The 21,186-nt window shown below is 45.7% G+C and overlaps 1 protein-coding gene across 3 annotated transcripts in view; it reads right to left on the reverse strand.

The window, feature by feature from the left end:
• HGL1 (heteroglycan glucosidase 1) overlaps positions 1-21,186 on the reverse strand; it is a 77,238-nt gene that overhangs the window by 53,641 nt on the left and 2,411 nt on the right. For all 3 annotated transcript variants that reach the window (XM_086783795.1, XM_086783796.1, XM_086783797.1), the window contains one exon: positions 9,752-9,889. In XM_086783795.1, the coding sequence (XP_086639921.1) occupies positions 9,752-9,889 (138 nt within the window). The remainder of the gene's footprint in view (positions 1-9,751; positions 9,890-21,186) is intronic.

Below are 21,186 nucleotides of genomic sequence, written 5' to 3' on the forward strand. Positions count from 1 at the left end.
CAGAGTTACACGCCTCTATCTCTCTCTCTTGTGCTGTGATTTTCTACATTGCGTTTTGCTCTTGTGTTCCCAGATCTGGTCATCATCTCCGTTGCGTATTCTGACATGGTATCAGAGCCCGAGCGTGTGTGGTCCTGGGTGGCTCAAGCGTGTGTGGTCCTGGACGACCCCCTTGCGCCTCGGTGGCTTGCGGAGCTCGAATCGAGGGAGGGTGTTGGAAGGTTGGTGATTTCGAGCGTGTGATCTATGGCTAGAAGGTTCCTTGGATTATCCCATAAGTGGAAGAATGGGAAGTTAAGAGCCATATATAGGCTAGAGTGGCACCTTGTCATAATCATCTCCTCCGGCCGGTGTTTTGGGAGGCGGCTCACCAGGAGATGGGAGCCCCGTGGAGGGATGACGCAGTGCCTGTTGGGGGTGTTCGCGAAGCTCGATGGTGATGCGTCTCCTAGGCTCTAGATAGTTCTTGGGATTTGTGTGAGCAAGAGGGGGACTGTTGTGTTGCTGATTGGTGGACTGTTCGGGAAGAGGAGAAGCAAGAGGACGGCGGGCTGATTTGCTGGACAGCCACTTGCAGGTGTTAGTTCTTCTTTGTTCCCACCCACCCACCCTTTTCAGAGTACATCCCCGCAATGGCAGATCTGTTTGAGACGGCCAAGACGCATGTGAAGATCCCGACACTCCCCACGTTCCCAGTGGACCTTCAATTGGACGGGAACAACTACGGCATATGGAAGGTTATGATGGAATCTGTTCTGGAGTCTTACGACCTTGGTGATTTCATCGTTGTTGGGGTTCCACGGCCGGAAGTAGAGGAAGGGGAGTTACCGTAGGACCGGGAGGCTCAGACACAAATGTGGGATCGTGTCAATGCCAGGGTCCGTTCATTTATCTTTCTCAACTACACACTGCAGGTAATCAATCATGTAAAGCATATGACGCTGGCTAGAGGTATATGGCAGCATTTGGCCTCTCTTTACAACAGGGTATCGCCCATGAAGAGGATTTCCTTGGAAGTACAGATGCGGGTTATGAGCCCTGCAAAGTCGTCGACGATGCAGGAGCATATTAACAAGCTGCAGGCTCTTCAACAGAAAGTTCTTCAAGCTAGGAAGGAGATATCGTCTTGCTTGAGTGCCAAATAATTTATTAAGTTCATCCCATGCATCTTTAGCCCGTTGTATCCCTGTGATGTGGTAAATGACATCATCATTTAAACTGAGTACAATGAGTCCCAATGCTTTCTCATTCTTGCTCTTCCACTTATTCCCCCCAATCACCTCTGGGCATTTATCTCTTCCCTCAACTAGCCCCCACAGATTTTTCCTCATGAGCAAATACATGGTCTTTGTTTGCCATGTATGAAACTGCTTCCCATTAAATTTGACTATTTCTTGCGTCGTGCTCATGATGATGTGAAGGGGGTCTTACCTCTTGATCCAATTCAAGATTCAAGGACAATGTCTACCCTTTTACAACTCAAATCTGGGTTAAATGATAATTACAACAGATTTATGAGCACAAATTCACCAAAAATTACATGAAGCCAAGTGTAGCTAATCTGTACTAAATGATTGGAGTATCAAACCATCTCCGAATTGCAATCTGAAGTGATAGGGATCTGTATCAGATACCCAATGGTAGATTTGAACCCTCAATTACACCAAAAAACAATGATTAGTGCTTATTAATCATTGATTAGTAAAATAATCTCCTATTTTGTGTGTAAAAAACAAAGTGTGCGAGGAGGCCAGATCTGGGACCTTAGAGTTCAAATGAGCTCAACTCCTTTCAAAGGCATCAATAGCACTTAGTCTAGTAGAGAATCAAGCCAAGAAACAAAAGATTTGACTAAACATTGAATGCTTAATCTCTGTTTTACCAAAGTCACTTTCAGGTTTGATATAGAGCTTGATGCCACTTCTCCTTGAGGAATTTCACAAATCTGAGATCACCAGCATATAGAGCACCCTTGAAAACCCCTGGGGCCAAGTGGAATTAGACTAATTCCATCGTTGTAAGTGTAGATCTCAGTTTTCCTTCAGAAATTTGGCACCAACGATTTCGCGATTTTCTCCTAAATTCGGCGGCGGTTTGGCATGCTGTCTTGATGAGCCGGTGCGTGGGCAACATGGCTAGGTGGGGCTAAGAGGTTATTGCCTAATGTTCAGCCTGGAGGGAGATCAAGCCCCTCCACCAGCTGGGGGTGCAAAAAGATGTTGAAAATAGACTAAAATTGAGATTATCTCCTAATCAAGATTAATAGGATGATTAGCAAGATAAATAGGCTCAAAAATTGGATGGATCCTAAGCTAGGCTCTGATACCATGTTAAATTTGCAACAATGTGATGAGCTATGGTGGATCAAATGCAATAATCAACATCATTAGCAAGTGATTAGACGATGATTAAGACAAGATTAGTGAGTAATTTGTCAGAATATGCAGCGGAGATGATGACCAGATCTGGGAACACGAGCAAAAACGCAAGCAGAAAAACAGCACAAGAGAGAGAGAGATGTAGGCGTGTAACTCTGCTCTATATACACAAGAAGATCCCGAATATGATACAAATGAGGTATGGGAACTGAGGACCTATATATACCTACCTAGAGGGCAGTCGGCCAGCATAAGGAAAAGCCCACAACTGATAAAAAGGTCCACGACTGCATAAATGCAGTCGGCCAGCAATCTGGTGCCCACGACTGATGAAAACCAGTCGGCCAGCAGCAAGAGTGCCCACGACTGATAAACATCCAATCGGCCAGCACTGTACTGCTCTTGGCACCCTCTGGCAACCCTCCCAAGCCTCAGAAAAAATGGAAAAAATAGGGGAAAAATGCGGAGAGTGGGGAAAAATGGGAAAACACCTCATAAGGGCGGGCACACCCACAACAAAGGCCCTGGTGTATAAAACTAGACAGGAGATGACTTCTAACACCCCCTCTCAGCTCCTGGCTGTGTAACCAACCAATGGGAGCTGGGGTGCCGCCTGAGCAAGTCCTAAGAGAGCGACTTCGTGAAGAGGTCCACCAAACTGTCCTCCGTCGAACAGAACTCCAGCAAGATGTCATCAGCAACAATCTGTTCACGAGCAAAGTGCCTCTGGATGACCAAGGGTTCCTCCAGTGGAAGCCCAAACCTGCAATGTAAGCTCCTCCTCCTCCGTAAAACTGCTCCTGGGGCATAAGTAGATCTCCTCATGTCCGGATCTCCTCCCCAAACCGAGTCACTCCAACCGTGGAGTCGGACTCCATCCAACAATCCCCCTCCTGTGTAAAAGAGTCCATGATCCTTCGCATGCCGCAGAAACCACAGGAAACGCAATCCTGCCTCACAAAGAGACATCTGCAGCTCAACCGCCTCATCAGGAAGCTCTCGTCCAATCTGGTGTCCATCAACCAGATCAATGAACCATACAACTTCTGAGTCACAGAGACATCAACTGCTCACAAGGATCAACACCTGTTACAGTGCACAAGCAAGTCCTGGAAACCTGATGAAACCTGTCAACCACCCCCCCCTCTGAATCCGGAACCACAAAGCCTGGAGAAAACACCTCCTTCTGCAAGTAATCACCTACAACCTGCCTGGCTTTCCGAAAGGTCCCCCTGGAAAGAACATCCTCAACTACTGGAAGTTCTATGTCCCGAACACTACGAGACATCAGAGCATAAGTGACTTGTTCAGCTTCCTCTGACTCACGAACACAAGAACTACCAACATCAGTACTGGAAAGTTCCTACCAATTGCTGCCATCTACTGGTAAGCTATCCACCATCTGGTCCTGGAAAGCTCGTACCTGCAGCGTATCCACACTTGAGTAGCCATTACCAGACTGCCACTCATCACAATCCTGAGGACCTGGGAGAGAGAATGCTGAAAGCCTGTAGACTCCATTCTCCACTCCACCTTCCCAAACCACTTGGCCTGTTGCTTTGTCCCGGAGAGCAACAAAATGCTCATCAAACTCCACCCGTACGCCAGTCTTGCAAACCTGATGCACTGACAACAGATGAAAACCAAGTGCCGGAACATACAACACCTGGGAGGAATGCTTCCCCCCTCTGCCATTGGGAACTATCTCCATCCTGCCCTCACTGTGAACTGGGATAGTGGACGTATCCCCAGTAAGAATATGAGCAGAAAGCCTGCAGAGATCCTGTAAACCGAAACGGGAAGGAGTCATGTGCCTAGAAGCACCACTATCGAGAATCCACTCCCGAGTAACCGTTGCGGAGAGTCCTCCAATCTCCTCCCTGCCTGAAGAAAATGAAACATCGGTGTCCATCACCTCCAGGTGCACAAAAGCCGGAGTCTTCATGATTGCTGAGGAGTCTTCACCCTTCTCGGTCTTCCGCTTGGGACACTGCCTCCAGTAGTAGCCTTTCTCACCACAATCATTACAGGTCCTCTCTGCCTTCAGTTTCTCGCGGTCAGCGTCGGACTTCTTCTCAGAAGACTTCTCCGATGAAGCCTTCCCTTTGCCCGAGTTATGGCCTTTCGACCGTTGGCCAGTAAAGGCCTTCCGAACCTCCACCCTGAGGAGGGTTCGTGAATCGTTCCTCCTGGTCCAAGACCATGGGCACAAGCTCCTCCCACGTGATGGTGCTGAGCCTGCCATGTTTCCCCATTTTTCCTCACTCTCCATGTATTTTTTCCATTTTTTCTGAGGTGTGAAGGACTGTCGGCTGGTTTTGTTGCTAGCCGACTTGTTTGTTTGCTACCCGACCTGATATGGTGTCCTGGCCGACTGCAGGCACCTAGCCGACTGGCTCAGTGATGAGACGAGTGTGAGTTATCCCATATGCAAAGGGATTGAAAAGGGCCTTTGTGCCATGAAATGTATAAAAAGGGGGTTCTTCCACTCATTTGAAGAATGAAAAGTAGTCCGATTTGATACACTTTATACTTCCATCTCCTCCCTTCCCCCATCTCATGTTCTAGGGTTAGGGCTTACTGTGTTTTCTACTCTAGGTTAGGGTCTATTTTGTTCTCTCTATTTCTAGGGTTTTGGCATCACTAATGGAGTTCCGCAATGCTGCTCGTCTAGGGTTTAGTCACCATGCTCCTCTTCTTACAAATGGTTTATTGTTGTGTGCTCTCACAGGTGGGCTCCATTCTTGGTGGTTTTTCGTGGGTGTTGTTGGGTTGCTATTTAGTTGTGGCCTAGGGTTTGCACGGCTGCCAGTGGTAACCCACCTCCTCTACTTTCCTCTTCTACCCCCACCTCCTCACTCTATCCACCCCCCACTCTCGTTCCCTTCTACCCACTATTGCGCACCCTCGCCCCTCTATTCTGACTACTTTGTAGCCCACCAGACTGCCCCAACAAGTGTCTAGCTAACAAGTGTTCAGCTCATAGCTCACAAAGTAACATCCACTTTCCATCTCCATCGACTACCCACTACACTTTTACTGGATCAGGGGCGCATTCCAGCAACTTGTGTGGATGGTGCCACCAAATCGGCAATTAGTAGCTACTGCGCAATAATCACGCCTTCCTAATGCCAAACGGTGCACCTATCGTCTGATAACCACTTGTATAAACATGTAACTCTCGGATTGCCTAAGGGACTTTTGGAAGGAATCGAAGTGTTAGTGTCACTTTCATGTTCTGTATCGTCTCGAGTCATCTGTTGATTGTCCATCTCTTATGTCACGATCTAGTCTTTGCCACGAATATTCACATTCATGGTAGTGAAAATGTGTAATGAGTTGGTAAATAAAAAGGTGCTAGGTGGTTTTGTAAACTAGCACTTGTTTGTATGTGAACTAGGGCTTAACTAAAGCCCTATAAAAAGGACCAAATAATATAATATAAGAAAGCTCTCCACGACTTTCTTGTGTGCTCCCCTTAATCCCCTTGCTAATCCTTGTTAATGTGCTCACTATCTTGTTGGTCAACATCTCTTACTCTCTCTCCCATCGTTCATGCTCCTCATTGCACCAAGGACCAACAGTCTTGGGTGCACAATAAGCATAGTGTCTTGTCAGAGTTGTGTGAGTGCGTAGTGGAGCGGGCAGTGTAGCTGCATGTCTCCCTAGTCAAGTAGCAACTCCTGGAGGCATGCTGCCATAGAGTGAACGCGTAACAGAGACTAGTGTAACAAATCCTAGTGTGCCGGGCAGCAAGGTGTGCTACAAGTACACTAAATTTGGCGATCCTATAGGGAATCTCTTGACAATCAAGAGTTCATCGTGAGTTCTAGAGTCGAGTGTTGCATGCCCAACACGCACTCTCGGGTTGTGTCAAAAAGTCCACTGAAATGCCCCTTGTCATTGTTACAATCATAGGAAACCTAATTTTAATTTTGTCCCTCCTTGTAACCTTTACCTCCACTCATGGCCGATGCAAATCTGGCTGGAACTAAAACCTTGGCGACTATGCTATCACCTGTGAATGTCACGGTGCCAACCTTCAAAGGAACCGCACACATGGCACTGACAACCATGTGCAGTTTTTCCTGGCAATATGCAGAAGCAACGGGCTAGACAGGGAGGATGCCTACGTGGTGCTCTTTCCTTCCACCTTGGTGGGGTTGGCCGACAAATGGTTCAGTCACTTTCTACTGAACCATTTTGCCAACTTGACAGTCTTGTGTGACACTTTCTCCAGAACCTTCCAACCAAGTAATCATGAGGAGCAGGTGTTGCGGTGTAGCATGCAACTAGTATGATCATGTAACGCTCAGCAAGGCCTTCTTTTTATACCTTTTCTTTTAGTGAGTTTGAGCAATCCACTTTAATCTTTATACACACGAGATAGAGTTGGAGAGATGGAGAGTTGACACTCGATTGGGTCCAAACTACCCACTTAAGGGCCCCCTTCTGCAAGCAAGATTATTTGCTTTAACACTTTGGACAACTTTCTTTACAATACAAAAAACTTGCTGATGACGGTTGATTGTGGAATGCAAAACGCAAGGATAAGGTAGGCCAACGTCAACTGAAGCCTTGAGCGGTTTAAAGATAGGCTGTTGTTTAGGTTTTTCTGCTTCTTTTGCATGTTGAAGTTGTAACTTTAGCAATATGTTTTGCTCCTTGAAGGAAATCTTTTGATGCCTTTGTTTTCACTTTTGATCTCTTTGAGATCTTCTTCACTTTCTCCTTTGCTTTGACTTTGAATATGATGAATGCTGAAATTCACCAATTTCACTCCCTCCATTTAGGCTTCGGACTTTGACCTTTGACTTCATGAATGTAGTTGAACACTTTGTCTTCATCTTCCACTTGTTTTATTGCTTCAACAGATTCATCCTTAATGTTGAATGCTTCATTTTTCTTGAACGCTTTAACCCTTATTTGACTTGTGTCTGATTCTGCTTCCAATTTGATCATAGGGAACATGGGTGCTTTAGTTTTGAACACAAAATGCTGATTTAATGATGATTAGACAGAGAGAGAGAGAGAGAGAGAGAGAGAGAGAGAGAGCTGAGTTGTGTGTTCAATGTATTATATGGTACAAAAAGATGATGATGTCTGTACAACTTCTAAGGCCTTTGGCCTGACCAAAAGGTTGACTTTAGACCTGTTGACTGCCTATGACCTAATCCCAAAGGGGGATTAGATGATATGTACAAATGAGAGCTTGGCTATTTACAGGGAGAAGAGGAAAATCCATAACCCAATCGGTTTTGCCTTTTCAGCCCACAAAACTTAATCTAAAAAGTCATCTTTTGTGTCCAAATTGTGCCCAAAAGGTGTTCCATATTATGGGTGTATGTCTTGGGCACTTCAGGAGCCTATTGGGCTGCAAAATCGGCTCTAAATATGCCCCTAAATCTCTCCTAAAAGATTGTCGAATCCAAGACTAATGATGAGGTTAGCGGGGCTTGTCCAGTTGATCCATTTGTGCATCCAAAGAAGCAAACAACTCCACCCCTAAGTGTAATGGTGGTGACACTTTGTCCTCGGAATCATCCAACCTTTGTTCAAAAGCGTCAGCCAGTGTAGATGCCAAATCAAGAGTAGCTTTTGCTAGAGATGGCCGAATACCCATGGCTTGGAAACACATTCAACTCTGCATGTAGGGAAGCTCTCTCTACTGCCATGTGGGAGGTGAATTCGGCCATCATGCTAGAAAACATGGCTCGCATCTCCTTGGCATCCATGAGGAATAGAAGGAAACGAGTGATCAAGAAGAGAATCCAAATAAGATATTTTCCCAAACTCAACCTTATGCACTCCTAGACTTTAGGGCTCTACCTTAGCCAAGCAAGCAACACACAAGGGTGCCAAAAATGAAAAAATTTACAGGTGCCCTAGGTTCTAATATCAGTTGTAGAGTGCTTGTGCCTATGCCTGATCCTCAGCCCAACACAGCTGTACATCACCCTTCATCAGCCTTCAATCAAAGAAATGCTCCACATGAACTCAATCACTTGGTAGCAAATAAGATGGAGTGCTGAAAATCTCACGTGTGTATATATAGGTGAATTCATGCCCAATCAACCTGTAGAACACCTGTCCGCCTGCAGAAAATATCCCGCAACTGCATGAAGACATGGCTGACTGCCATGTGGCATTGTTGGATGCCTGTTGAATGCAGTCTGCCTGGCTACAGGGCTGCCCTAAACACATGAAGATGTCGCATTTTCGCTCCGATCTAGATATCGGGTTACTGCTTGAAGGATGTGCCTCAAAACCATGGCTCTAAATGACTCCTACTAATTCCGGAGACATGGACCACAGGAGGTGGACTTCATCACAGCCCTGCGCTCTCCCATGGAGGAGGATGGTACTATTATTGGATGAGCATATCACATGGCTAGTTGGGTTAATCACATTGTACATGCAGACTCGCATAGTAGGTAAGTCGTGTTCATTGGATACCTAGTTTTTTTCCTTTCACGTTTTGTTGGCATACACTTTTGGTCTCATAGACCCTTTTGGTCTTACATAGACATAAAACAATCTCTCTCTCTCTCTCTCTCTCTCTCTCTTCCATGCGGCAGCTCCAGATTGGGAATATTCTCCAGCGATATAGAGTACCCCCCCCCCCAAAAAATAAATAAATAAATAAATAAAAACTGAGTTGGCAATTCTCTCAGCAGTCAGCCTCACCTATGCTGGATATTCTGGATAGATGAGGATGATATCACCTCCACATGAGCCCTCCTTTTCTTGTACTGACTTGGAGATGCATCTTTCACATGTATTCAAATGCTCATCACCATAGTGCACACCATGCTAAAGATGATGATGAGATAGAGATACAGCTAGTCTATCTTTTTGTGTGAGTTTTTCTAGTTTCATTAGTCATTTTCCATGGCCCAATACCACATGGAACTCTTGTATCACTTATCACTTTTGGTCTTATAGACCCATTGGGTCTTTTGAAACTCTCTCTCTCTCTCCATAGTGTACCCCATTGGGTCCCATAGTGTACCCCCCCGTCCCACATGATATTGTATCCCCTCACTGTACTCCACTCACCTCCATAGCGTACCCCCCCCCCCTCACTATATTCACACCCTATAAGGGTTTCTGATTACCTTCCAGTTCCAGTTTCATTTTCCAGGTGCCAGTAGTATCATCTTTATTTTTCATTTTCTGGTTTTTTATCCAGACATTGTATCAGATCCACCATGATGTAACTTTTTGGTCTCATAGGTCATTATGGCCTTTTGAAGACATTAATATAACATTTCATTTCTCTCTCTCTCTCTCTCTCTCTCTCTCTCTCTCTCTCTCACACACACACACACACACACATTTTTGCCACATAAGGTATCAAAATAAGAAACAACCTCACATCTTCGAGTCGTGTCTGCAAGCACCCCAAGTGCCTTTCCATCTGGCAAAACTGCTAGCACCCAAGGATGTGATTGATAAAGTGATGTTGTACTTGGCCCATAGCCCCAAGCATCACTATTCCAGGTAAAAACCTGTGAAATTAGAAAGGAATGTTATTGCAAACGAGAGGCTGCATCCAACTACAAAAAGAACACCAAAAACATTCAAGAAGTTCTTAAACATTTTTCATGCAGCTAGCTCAACTGCCCACGTTGATCAAGGGTCTTTCATCCTCATTCAAGCACTCCTCAAGATCATTCAATCATGCAAGAACACCCCATGGAGTCCATTGAACTTTCTTATCTCATGCAGCAATGACCTACTTTACACCGCAAGACTATCTATATATGAAGCACATATATCAGACTAAGGTCATTTAGATAGAAAATCCTTACACATTTGGCACCATCTTACACTACATTCACATGTATTATTGTATCATATGGTTCATCATAGAACACGACTCTAAATTGGACTTGGCATATAAAGGCATGAGACGACAGATGAATAAATGGGCTCTCTGATGAGGTAAGAGACTAGAAGAGGAGGGGGGGCAAAGAGCCGTAATAGAGGCTGTGTTGAATGATGAATCAAGGGTCCAAGGCTGCAAATCCAGAGAAAAGCAGCCCGAGTGTAGATGATGCAACCCCAATGGTATGAACTGACTGTCAAAGGATCGGTGACCCTTCTGTGGTCTCACGGCAACGAGCTCGCCAAATCTGCCAATCTGCTAAGCTCCTAATCATCTACCGACTGGAGTCTTGTGGCATAGAGATGTCCCAGTGTTCCCACCTGACTCTCATCCTCACTAGTATGTCAGGTAGAGTGCCAAGCCTGCACCATCATCCTCATAATGCGGGGTAAAACCGGTCTCTGTTGCCCAAGCAACCAAACCCCAAGTGATGGAGTCCTCACTCTAGCAGTGCTAGGTAAAGAGATGCAAGAAATTCAGCCACACGTATTGTGCTGTTGGGCAATCCCAAACTCAGAATCCAGTGTTGCTCTACAAAGCCGGACAACCATGGTGGTGGCCAACCATGCTCCCATCGCAAGACCTAGATGGGCATTCAGCAAGATAAAGTAGATGATCTTGCAAGGGCTGCAGAGGTGTAACCTAAAATGATTTGAGGATGGGACTTATCAAGCCCTGAGATAGCCAATGCTACAAGGAGTGGGAGGTAAGGCCTTGCTCATGATGACTCTCAGTCCGGCATCCAAGGTGGGTTGAGTATGTGAAGGAGGTCATCAAGAGGAGATGTATCAATCTACCCTCTCTTACTACCACAACCTAGATCATAGCTATGATGTTAATCTTTCTATGCTCCTGTCTGTTGAAACTGTATCCACCCTTGATACTAAAGCACATGACCTCACCTGCACTATCAAAGCCACCAAAAAACCTTCTAAATGTTCAACTGTGCAAAATGGGTGGTATGATGATGAGTGCACGACTATGATGTTGCAACCCACAATTTGCCAAGGTTTTATCCATGTCACAAGAAACAAGAATCCAGATGCTTGATCCAATGCAGGAAGCACCCATTATTGAGCAAGAACTACTTGGAATTCTGTATAGCAGTAGCTCCAAGGATATCTGGTCAAGGTTTCTAGAACAAAGTAACAATAGCCCCTTACAAACTCGTTGATTTGGAAAGCCCACGCTGACACCCTCAACATCCCAAACCAGCCCCTGCGCCTCTCCAAAAAACCACACCATACCCCTCTATCTCTGTTCTCCATGGAATTTCTCACCAAATTCATCTAGACTTTAAAAAGTGGAAGATGTAAAGGCCGCAAAATGCTTCAACTGGAACTGTTTTTTCAAGTATTCAGCACCTTCAAAGCTCTTCCATAGGATGTTTGTCATGGCTCTTGACCAACATGATTGTTTCTACCAATGAATGGGAGACCATATTTGCAATCATAATTATCATAGAAACAATGAAGGCGAGACAATATTTGCAATCATATCTATCATACTTTAAAATTTTGGAGCATAATAGGTGAGAAAATGATTGAAATTTCAGGGCCCACCACTCATCACATCCACCACATATTCACATATATATGCAAATAAAAAAACATATATATTCGCACATATAAGTACACATAAGTACATACATTGATAATGTTTACCTACATCAATAGTTACATAAATAAATACGTATGTACCTATGAAAATTATGCATATATATATATATCATGCATGCATATGAATAGTATATAAATGTCACGATTGTGACTAACTCTCTTAATCTTTCCTTAATTACTCCTTAATCCCTTATTAACTAAAAGGACACCCGTGAAGGGTCACACCTTTACACAGGACACCCGTAAAGGGTCACACCTTTACACATGGGTCACTATCAAAGGACATGTCTATTCATTAAAAGACACACCCCTAAGTCCAAAGGACATAACCGTTGATTCAAGAGCCACACCCCTTCCTAGGGATGTTTGTCTTCACTTGTACCCTTTCGTCCTCTATTTAAGAAAGGCCCCTGTCTTTCCTATAGTATTTGTCTTATGTTCATTAATTAAGTCTTAATCATGTTAATAAAGCTATAAAAGCTTTACAATGGTATCAGAGCAAACTTTTTCCGCCCTATGTTATGCCCAAACCCTAACCCTAAAATCAGTCCTAACCCTAACCCTAAAATTAGCCTGCCCAAACCTTAAAATTGGGTGTAGCAAGTGTTGAATGGAAGAGCAAGAGAGAATGCCCCATCCAATTCAGCCCCCAACTCCCAATTTTTATTGATTAATTTTGGGCCAGCCATATGCAGGAAACTATTGAATAAAGGCAAGACAAGAAGCAACCCTTCAATCCAGGAGGCTTACCTCTTCAGCCGGCACCCTTTCATGGACTGGCACCCCTCCCATGAGTAGTCGCACCCCTTCGTGGAAATTCCTCCAGTCGACTGCCATTGAGAAGTGCACGATTGCTTTGCTGATTTTTTTTTTTCTTATTAAAAAAACCCAACACACCTAATAACCCCAACCAAAGGTCATGACTCTAAGGCTTTAATGCCACGTGTACAAACACATTTATAAAATAAAATAAAATAAACCACAAGCTCACCTTACGGGCCCCTACGAAACAGCACCACCTTGCTTGAGCAGTTTCGGCCTGCACCCGCCGCCATCCTGCATACGGTTTTCCTCGCGCCAACGTACAGCCGTCCTTTTCCTCCACAGATTCAGCACCCGTACCTCTCCTCATTGCTGGCATCCTGTTGTCTACGCCTGTGATTGGACCAGCCACTTGTAGTTGGTGTTTTCTGTTGAATTGACGGCTACTATCGTTGGTGCTTCTTCTCCAGCAACACTATTTACTATGGCAACCTCCTTCAGGTGTGATTTTTCCATTTTCTTGGGCATAAACATCTCACATAATGTGGAGTATTAACATATCAGAAACCCGCCATTTCACTCTTTTGTGGGCTCCCCACTCCTCCGGGGCCAATATCCCTTTTTACGCGTTCAAAAGCACCTCTCAGATCACGTGGACACAAATTAGCCTCTTCTCCGACGGCTTATGGCAGAGGAAACCTATGACTTCAGTTATTTACAGGACACACCCTCTCAGTCCATAGTGCCCTCTCCTACCCGTGCTTCTCCACCAATCTCAGCCCCTGTTCCACTGAGTGTGCCCCCCTTTTCCCAGCCCATTCATTACTGCATTCAAATGGCCACACCGACTTCTCACCTCCGAGAATTCGACGTGTGGGTGATCCGTGTTCGTACTTCTACACAAGATCTGGATCATTATTGTTTTATACTCGGGCGTCATCCTTATCTGGGCGATATCCTCCCCGAGTGTCGCATCATTTTTCATGAATATTGCACCTATTCTGAGGACATTAATCCATCTTTCACGGTGCGCCCCTCTACACTGGTGTATACACCCTTGACACCAGTAGCTGCCTCTACCCCTGTACCTTCTTCTCCAGTAGCAGACTCTCGTGCGAGCCCAGTCCCAGAGGATCGCCCTTACTATATTGGATGGTCTATAGCCGCTTCAACAATACATAGCCTCTCCTCTCAGGATTTCCAGATGCCGCACCCTCCAGTCGATGGTTCTTACTAGAGCCCAGCGGCATCATCAACAGCAAAAACCCCCGGAGCCTCATCACCCTGAAGCCTCTACATCAACATCTCCTCTCATGGCAGAACCTGTCGACATACCAACCCCTCCAGAATGGCAGCCAGCTTTGCAGCAACTTCAACAGCAACTCCAGGAGTCTATAGCATCCTTGGCTTCTCAGATCCAGCAGCTCCACACGGATCGCCACTCCTACACGAGTTCCGTACCAGCAGCAGCAGATGTTTCAGCAACAGTACCAGCAGACGCAAACGTCATTCCTTCCGAGGTAGAAGGCGACGACCTTAAAACTCTTTATCGTCTTTTACAAGCCAGTAAAACAAAGAAATTAAAAATTAAACCCCCTGACTCTTATGGTGGTCAGCGCAATAAGCGCATCTTAGACCAATGGCTCTACAAACTGCGGTTATACTTTGAAACCATGACCCTTTCTGATTCCAAAAAGGTGATTTTTGTGGTATCCCTCCTCAAAGACACTGCACGATGACAGCACGCCGGAAAATCGGTTATAACGTGGGAAAAATTCGAGCGGGTCCTCCGTAAGCAGTTCATACCTACCAATGCGGATTTCCAAGCCCGTACTCGCTTACGCCATTTGGACCAAACTGGTTCCTTGGCCTCTTATATCTCCCAGTCATAGTGACATGGGACGGGGGGGACGGACCCTAGGGACGGGGAACGCCTGGGACGGGGGCGGGACGTCCGCGGGACGGAGGGACGGGGACGGCAGCCAGACTGCGAAACGGGGACGCCGGGAACGCGTTCCGGGAACGTTCCGGGAACGACGTTCCCTGTCCGTACGGGGACGGTCAAACTGACCGTTGGCGGCAGTTTTTGACCGTTGGCGGGGCTTCAACGGCTGTCTCTCCTAGCCGTTTGGTGATGCGCAACTCCTCCAAGGCTTCTTCCTTGAGTCTCTCTCTCCCACATGGCTCCCCATCTTCTATATAAGAGACCTCCATGCTCTCCTCAAGCCATCTCCTCTCCAAGCTCTCCCTCTCCAAGACCCAAGGTTCAAGCTCTCCCTCTCCAAGCTCTCCCTCTCCAAGCTCTCCTTCTCCAACATCCAAGCTCTCCCTCTCCAAGCTCACCCTCTTCAAGCTCTCCTTCTCCAACATCCAAGCTCTCCCTCTCCAAGCTCACCCTCTCCATTGTCCAAGCTCTCCTTCTCCAACATCTCCATCCCAATTCTCCATCTTGACTCTTTCTCAAGCTCTACCATCCATCTCAAGCTCTACTCTAGTCTCTATCACTATGGCATCCTCTTCTCAAACCCCTTCCTCTCCTCAACCCGGGTCCGCCGCCGCCTCCACCACTTCAACACCCGCTCCATCACGAAGAAGGAGGCCCGCCGTACATCGATGGAGTTGGTGGGATGAGGTAGAGTGCTCGCAATACGGTCAAGGGGGTGGTTCAAGACCATGGGTATGTAAGCTTTGCGGCTACAAGCGAACCGACGGTGCCCACAAAGTGCGTGCTCACTTCTTGCATGAGCCCGGCAACGAAGTGCAATTTTGCAAGGAGGTTTCGGCCGAGAAGAAGAAGGAGCTCCTTGAAAAGCTTGTGGTTTATGAGGCAGCCGAGTTGGCAAAACGCAATCCTCAAGTGGCCGTCGACCCCACATCCTTTGTGAGAACATCAACGCCGCATGTACCTCGTTCATCAAGAGAGGCATCCGCTTCCCGGGGACGCCAAAGTACTCTTGATGAGAATTGGAACCCTCAATTGAAAGAGGAGGTGGACATGGCGGTGGCACGATTCTTCTTTCATGACCACATAGCATTTCGGGCGGCACGGTAAGTCCTTGGCACTATGCTCATGTACTATTCAAAATTCAAATATCATGCTCTAAACTTTAAAGACTAAAACTTAAAAGACTAAATGATGGTAAAAATCTGAATTTTGTTTGTGTTTTGCATATGGTGTTTTGGATAGATCTCCATACTTTCGGGCCATGTGCAAATTGATAGCGGAGTATGGACCCTCTTATGTTCCCCCCTCTTCGGAGACCATCCGCACCTCTCTCCTTGACAAGGAGAAGGCAAGCGTAGAGGTGGCGGCCAACCACATGAAAGAGCAATGGGCTGAAAATGGTGTTATCCTCGTCGTTGATGGGTGGAGTGACACTAGAAAGCGCTCCATCCATGGAGTTGTTGCCTACTCACGAGGGGAGACATACTTTGTCGACTCCCATGATGCTTCCAGGACGGGGAAGAGTGCCGAGATACTTGCTGTGGAGTGGGCAACAACACTAGAGACGGTGGGGGCGGAGAATGTCATTGCCATATGTGCGGATGGAGAACCGGCAAATAGGGCGGCGGGGACAATTCTCCAAGCAACTTATCCTCGCATCACCGTGTGCTTTTGCATGGCCCATTGCCTCAACAACCTTATCAAAGACATAGGGGCCTTGGATTGGGTTGCACCTGTCATTGAGGGTGCCAACAAAATAGTGACCTTTGTCCTCAACCATCACAGGGTGCAGCACGAGTTTTCCAAGAAGTCAAGCCTCTCTCTTCTTAAGTATTCCGAGACGAGGTTTGCATTCAACTTTCTCATGCTAGGCCGCTTGTGTACATGTAGCGGGGCATTGAGGGGACTCTTCCTCAGTGATGAGTTTGCACGCACTTCAGAGGCTTCCACGACGGTCGGCAAATTTTGCAGGGAAAGCATGGTGGGAGGAGGCCAAGGTGCTTGTGGAGATGGTGCAACCGATTATTGATCTCCTTAGGGTGGTGGATTCCACTCAACCATGCATTGGCAAAGTGTACGAGGCAATGGATCGCATGACAGAGAAGCTAAAAGCAATGTTCAAAGTCAAGCCTCACTATAAACAGGTCAAATCCCTATGTTTGAAAAGGTGGCAAGCCTACCACTCTCCCCTCCATGCTGCTGCCTACATTGTTGATCCTGAGTTTCAAGGCAAAGGGCAACACAAGGACAAAGAGGTGAGCAAAGGCCTTCGACAAACCTTGGATCGCCTTTACACTAGTGAGGAGGATCGCCGCACAATCAAGGACCAATTGCAGATTTATAGAGAGAAGCGGGGGGCTTTTGGTTTGGCAGATGCACAGGCAGACCGCTTCAAGGTAGGGTCTGCACTTTGGTGGGAGGATTATGGTGCGGAAACTCCAAAGTTGCAGGAATTTGCTGTGCGCGTACTCTCACAGGCTTGCAGTAGCAGTTGCCTAGAGCAACTCTGGTCAGTTTATAGCCACATTGCCTCTAAGAAGAGGAACCGCCTTGGTGTACAGCGTGCAAATGATTTGGTGTTTGTCAGTGCCAACTTGCGAATGCTTTGCAAGGGCTTGACAAAGAAGGCAGATCCTTTCACCGAATGGGAGCAGGCACAGCAGGACCCACATCTCTCTGATCAGCAGAGGGCCGAGATTTTAGAGGAGCTTGAGGTTGTGCCCGAGGCATTGTCCCCCCCACCTCCCCCTCCCCTCCCACTTGAGGACCAGCCTATGGAGGACTTCACCGAGGAGGTCACGATTGATCTTCACCCTTTTCAGCCTCTTGCCTAGTCTCTTGAGTCTTGTATCTTGGCACTTAGTCATTTTGCCTTGAGTGTACACCCTCCTTGGGCCTTTCATTATGCCATTTGGCATTTTTGTTTAGATTGATCATTGTACACTCACTTTTGTTTATCACGCCATCGGCGCCCCATTATAGTTTTTTGCTAATACGACTATGCATTTCTCCTCTTTTTGGTGCAATTTTGTGCTTAATGTCTTGGTTTCTAAGTGTAAATCAAGTGTGTTAAAAAAAATTGCAAAAAAACAATCGTTTTCAGATTGCCGTTTTTTCCACCGTCCCCGGGACGGCCTTTTGCCCCGTTCCCGTCCCGTTCCCCGTCCCCGTCCCCGTTCCCGTTCCCCGTCCCATGTTTCTATGCTCCCAGTTCACCAACTTGATACTGGAGATTGACTCTTTGTCCCCAACGGACGAACTTCATGCCTTCGCTGAAGGTCTTAACCCCACACTGCGTGCCGATGTTCAGAAATATAACCCTATCGATCTTGACGATGCCATACGATACGCCGAGCGCGTTGCAGACATTAATTCTCGAAACTCGGCCTCTTCCGGTCGAGCTAATGACTTTCAGAAAGCCAATGGATCTCGCATGAGCCGAGATAGTCGCAGAGAGTCATCTGGCACTCCTACCTCCCGGCCTAATCCCCAATGGAATAATTCTCAACACCCTCGCCGATCAGAAGGATCGTCCTCTTCTCCGTTCCGACGTTCTCAATCCTTCCAACCACGCAGTTCGGATCATGGGCCGGACCAAAGACGTGACCAATCTCGCAATCCTCGTCCTTCTACTGTTCCTTCTGGACGGGATCAACAAAAGACGGGATTGTGCACAATTTGTAATGGACCTCATCGTTGGTTTGAGTGCCCCAAAAGACCAACCCATCGACAAAATTCTAATGCTGAACCCTCCACTTCTGAGGAGAAACCCCTAGTTGCTGACAAAGGAAAGCGTGCAGTTAATCACCATGCTATTGCATATGCTTCAGTGATTACCGCTACTGCTACAGCACAAGGTGCCTTTTCACCATTGCCCCAGCGGTCTACTCAGGTTTTGGTTCTTCAAGGCTCTATTTCCAGTCACCCTATTCAGGTGCTCACTGACAGTGGGTGTTCTCGTAACTTTGTGGGAACCATCTTGACTCAGAGATTGAAGATTCGGACTTCTCCAAGTGCTGTTGTTTATGAAGTAGAGCTTGCCGATGGTTCCACATCCTTGTGTAACACCGTTGCCAAACACCTCTCCTTTTGAATTCAGCACTATTGTGACAAATTGGATTTCCAAGTCATGAATTTGGCACATTATGATATGATCCTTGGTCAAGAATGGTTGTATTGATATGATCCCCTGATCAGTTTCCAGAACCATTCTATACAATTTGCTCAAAATGATATGCATGTGGCACTCAAAGGAATCAGAGACCAACCTTCTACACCAACCCTTTCAGCTCTTCAAGTGAAACGGTGGGTCCGCAAGAGTGGTTGTTTCTCAGCACTTTTAATGGTCTATTCAACCAACGATCCTCCCAAGAACATAGATACAAAGGTGATGTATCTCAGGCAACCTTTCTTTGCTCCATACTTGGATCTTTTTCCTCAGGAGCTTCCTGCGGTTCTCCCACCTCGACGACCAGTCGACCATGCTATTGATATCCTTCCTGGCAATGCTCCACCTACTCGTGCTCCATATTGAGTTTCTTTTACGGAATCTCAGTAGATACAGCGACAACTTACCGAACTTTTGAAGAAAGGACATATTCGACCAAGCAAAAGCTCTTTTGGAGCTCCAGTACTTTTGGTGAAAAAGAAGGATAAGTCTATGCGCCTTTGCATCGACTATCGTGCCCTTAATAAGTTGACTATCAAGAATAGGTATCCTCTTTCGTGCATTGATGAATTGTTTGATCAATTGCTCCATGCAAAGGTCTTCTCCAAAATTGATCTTAAGTCTAATTCGCATTCACGAAGGTGATGAATATAAGACAGCTTTTCGCACAAAATATGGTCATTACGAGTACCTGGTCATGCCATTCGGGTTAACCAATGGCCCTACAACATTTATGAGTGATGAATGATCTTTTTCGTCTTTTTTTGAACAAGTTTGTCATCATTTATCTTGACGACATCCTGGTGTTCAGTCGTAATATGGAAGAACACAAGGCACATCTTAAGATCGTTTTCTAGGTGCTTCGAGACAATGCTCTTTATATTAATCCAAGCAAAAGTGAATTCTTCAAGACATCCTTAGAGTACCTTGGACATGTTGTTTCAGCAGACGGTATTTCCGTGGATCCAAAGAAAATACAGGTTATTATCAATTGGCCAACTCCCACAAACATCCATGATGTTCGTTCTTTTTTGGGACTTGCCAACTTCTATCACACAAAGGTTCATCGATTTTCCAAAATAGCTGCTCCTCTCACAGAACTTCTAAAGTCCGCTCCTGCATTCAAATGGACTAAAGCCGCAACACAAGCTTTTGGAAATTTAAAGACAGCTTTGACAACAACTCCTGTCATGGCTATTCCTGACCCTACTCTTCCCTTTGATGTTTACACGGATGCTTCTGATATTGCCACTGGTGCCGTCTTAATGCAACAAGGACGTGCTATTACGTTTAACAGTCATAAGCACTCTGCAATTCAAGAAAGATACCCGGTATATGACAAGGAATTTTTGGCTATTATTCATGCCTATCGTGCATGGAAACATTATCTCCTTGGTGCGGATTCAGTGGTGAAAACAGATCATCATTCTTTGAAATATATCTTCACGCAGCCAGTTATGAATGCTAGGCAAGCGTGTTGGGTCGAATTCTTAGCCAATTTTCATATGACGATTGAGTATGTTCTTGGTCTTATCAATGTGGTTGCGGATGCCCTCAGTCGTATGCCGCCAGCTTCGGTCTTAGCTATTTCTACAATGGAAATGGATATACTTTTTAAGGACCATTATTCAAAGGATCCTGATTTTGGAAATGCATTTCGAATTCTCAATTCTCAGAATGCAACTTCTTCCGACTTGAAGATTTATGGAGCATATACAATAGTGGATGGTTTATTATATTATCAGGACCATATTTGTGTACCTCATGATACTCATGTTCGAAGAGTATTAGTGAAAGAACATCACGAGGTCACTTATGCTGCACACCCAGTCATCAACAAGACATATCGTCTTTTGACAGCTACATACTATTGGCCTCAAATGAAGCAAGATGTTATTAAGTTTGTTACAACGTGTCTCTCGTGCCAACGTATGAAAGCTAGCAGACAAGTTCCAGCTGGTCTTCTTCAACCACTTCCAGTTCCCAATGAACGCTGGGAAAGTATTAGTTTGGATTTTATCACTTCATTGCCACGTTCTTCTAAAGGCAATACACAGATTCTTGTGGTGGCTGACAGATTTTCTAAAATGGCACATTTCATTCCATGCAAGAAAGTAGCCCAGGCTTCAGATATTGCAGTATTGTTCATACAGTATATCTTCAAACTTCATGGATTGTCAAAATCTATAGTTTCTGATCAAGATTCAAAGTTTACAGGACATTTTTGGACTTCGATATTCAAGTCTCTTGGTACAAATTTACTCTTTGGCTCTGCTTATCATCCACACACAGATGGAAAAAAGGAACGAGTTAATCAGATTCTAAAAGAAATGTTGCGTCATTATGTTCAGTCTCGATTAGCTTCATGGGAAGAATATTTATCTTTGGTGAAATTTGCTTATAATAATTCTTATCATTCAGCT

The sequence above is a fragment of the Cibotium barometz genome, chromosome 46 (genome assembly GCF_041138505.1).
Source record: "Cibotium barometz isolate CiBa-2024 chromosome 46, ASM4113850v1, whole genome shotgun sequence".
In the NCBI taxonomy this organism is placed as follows: domain Eukaryota; kingdom Viridiplantae; phylum Streptophyta; class Polypodiopsida; order Cyatheales; family Cibotiaceae; genus Cibotium; species Cibotium barometz.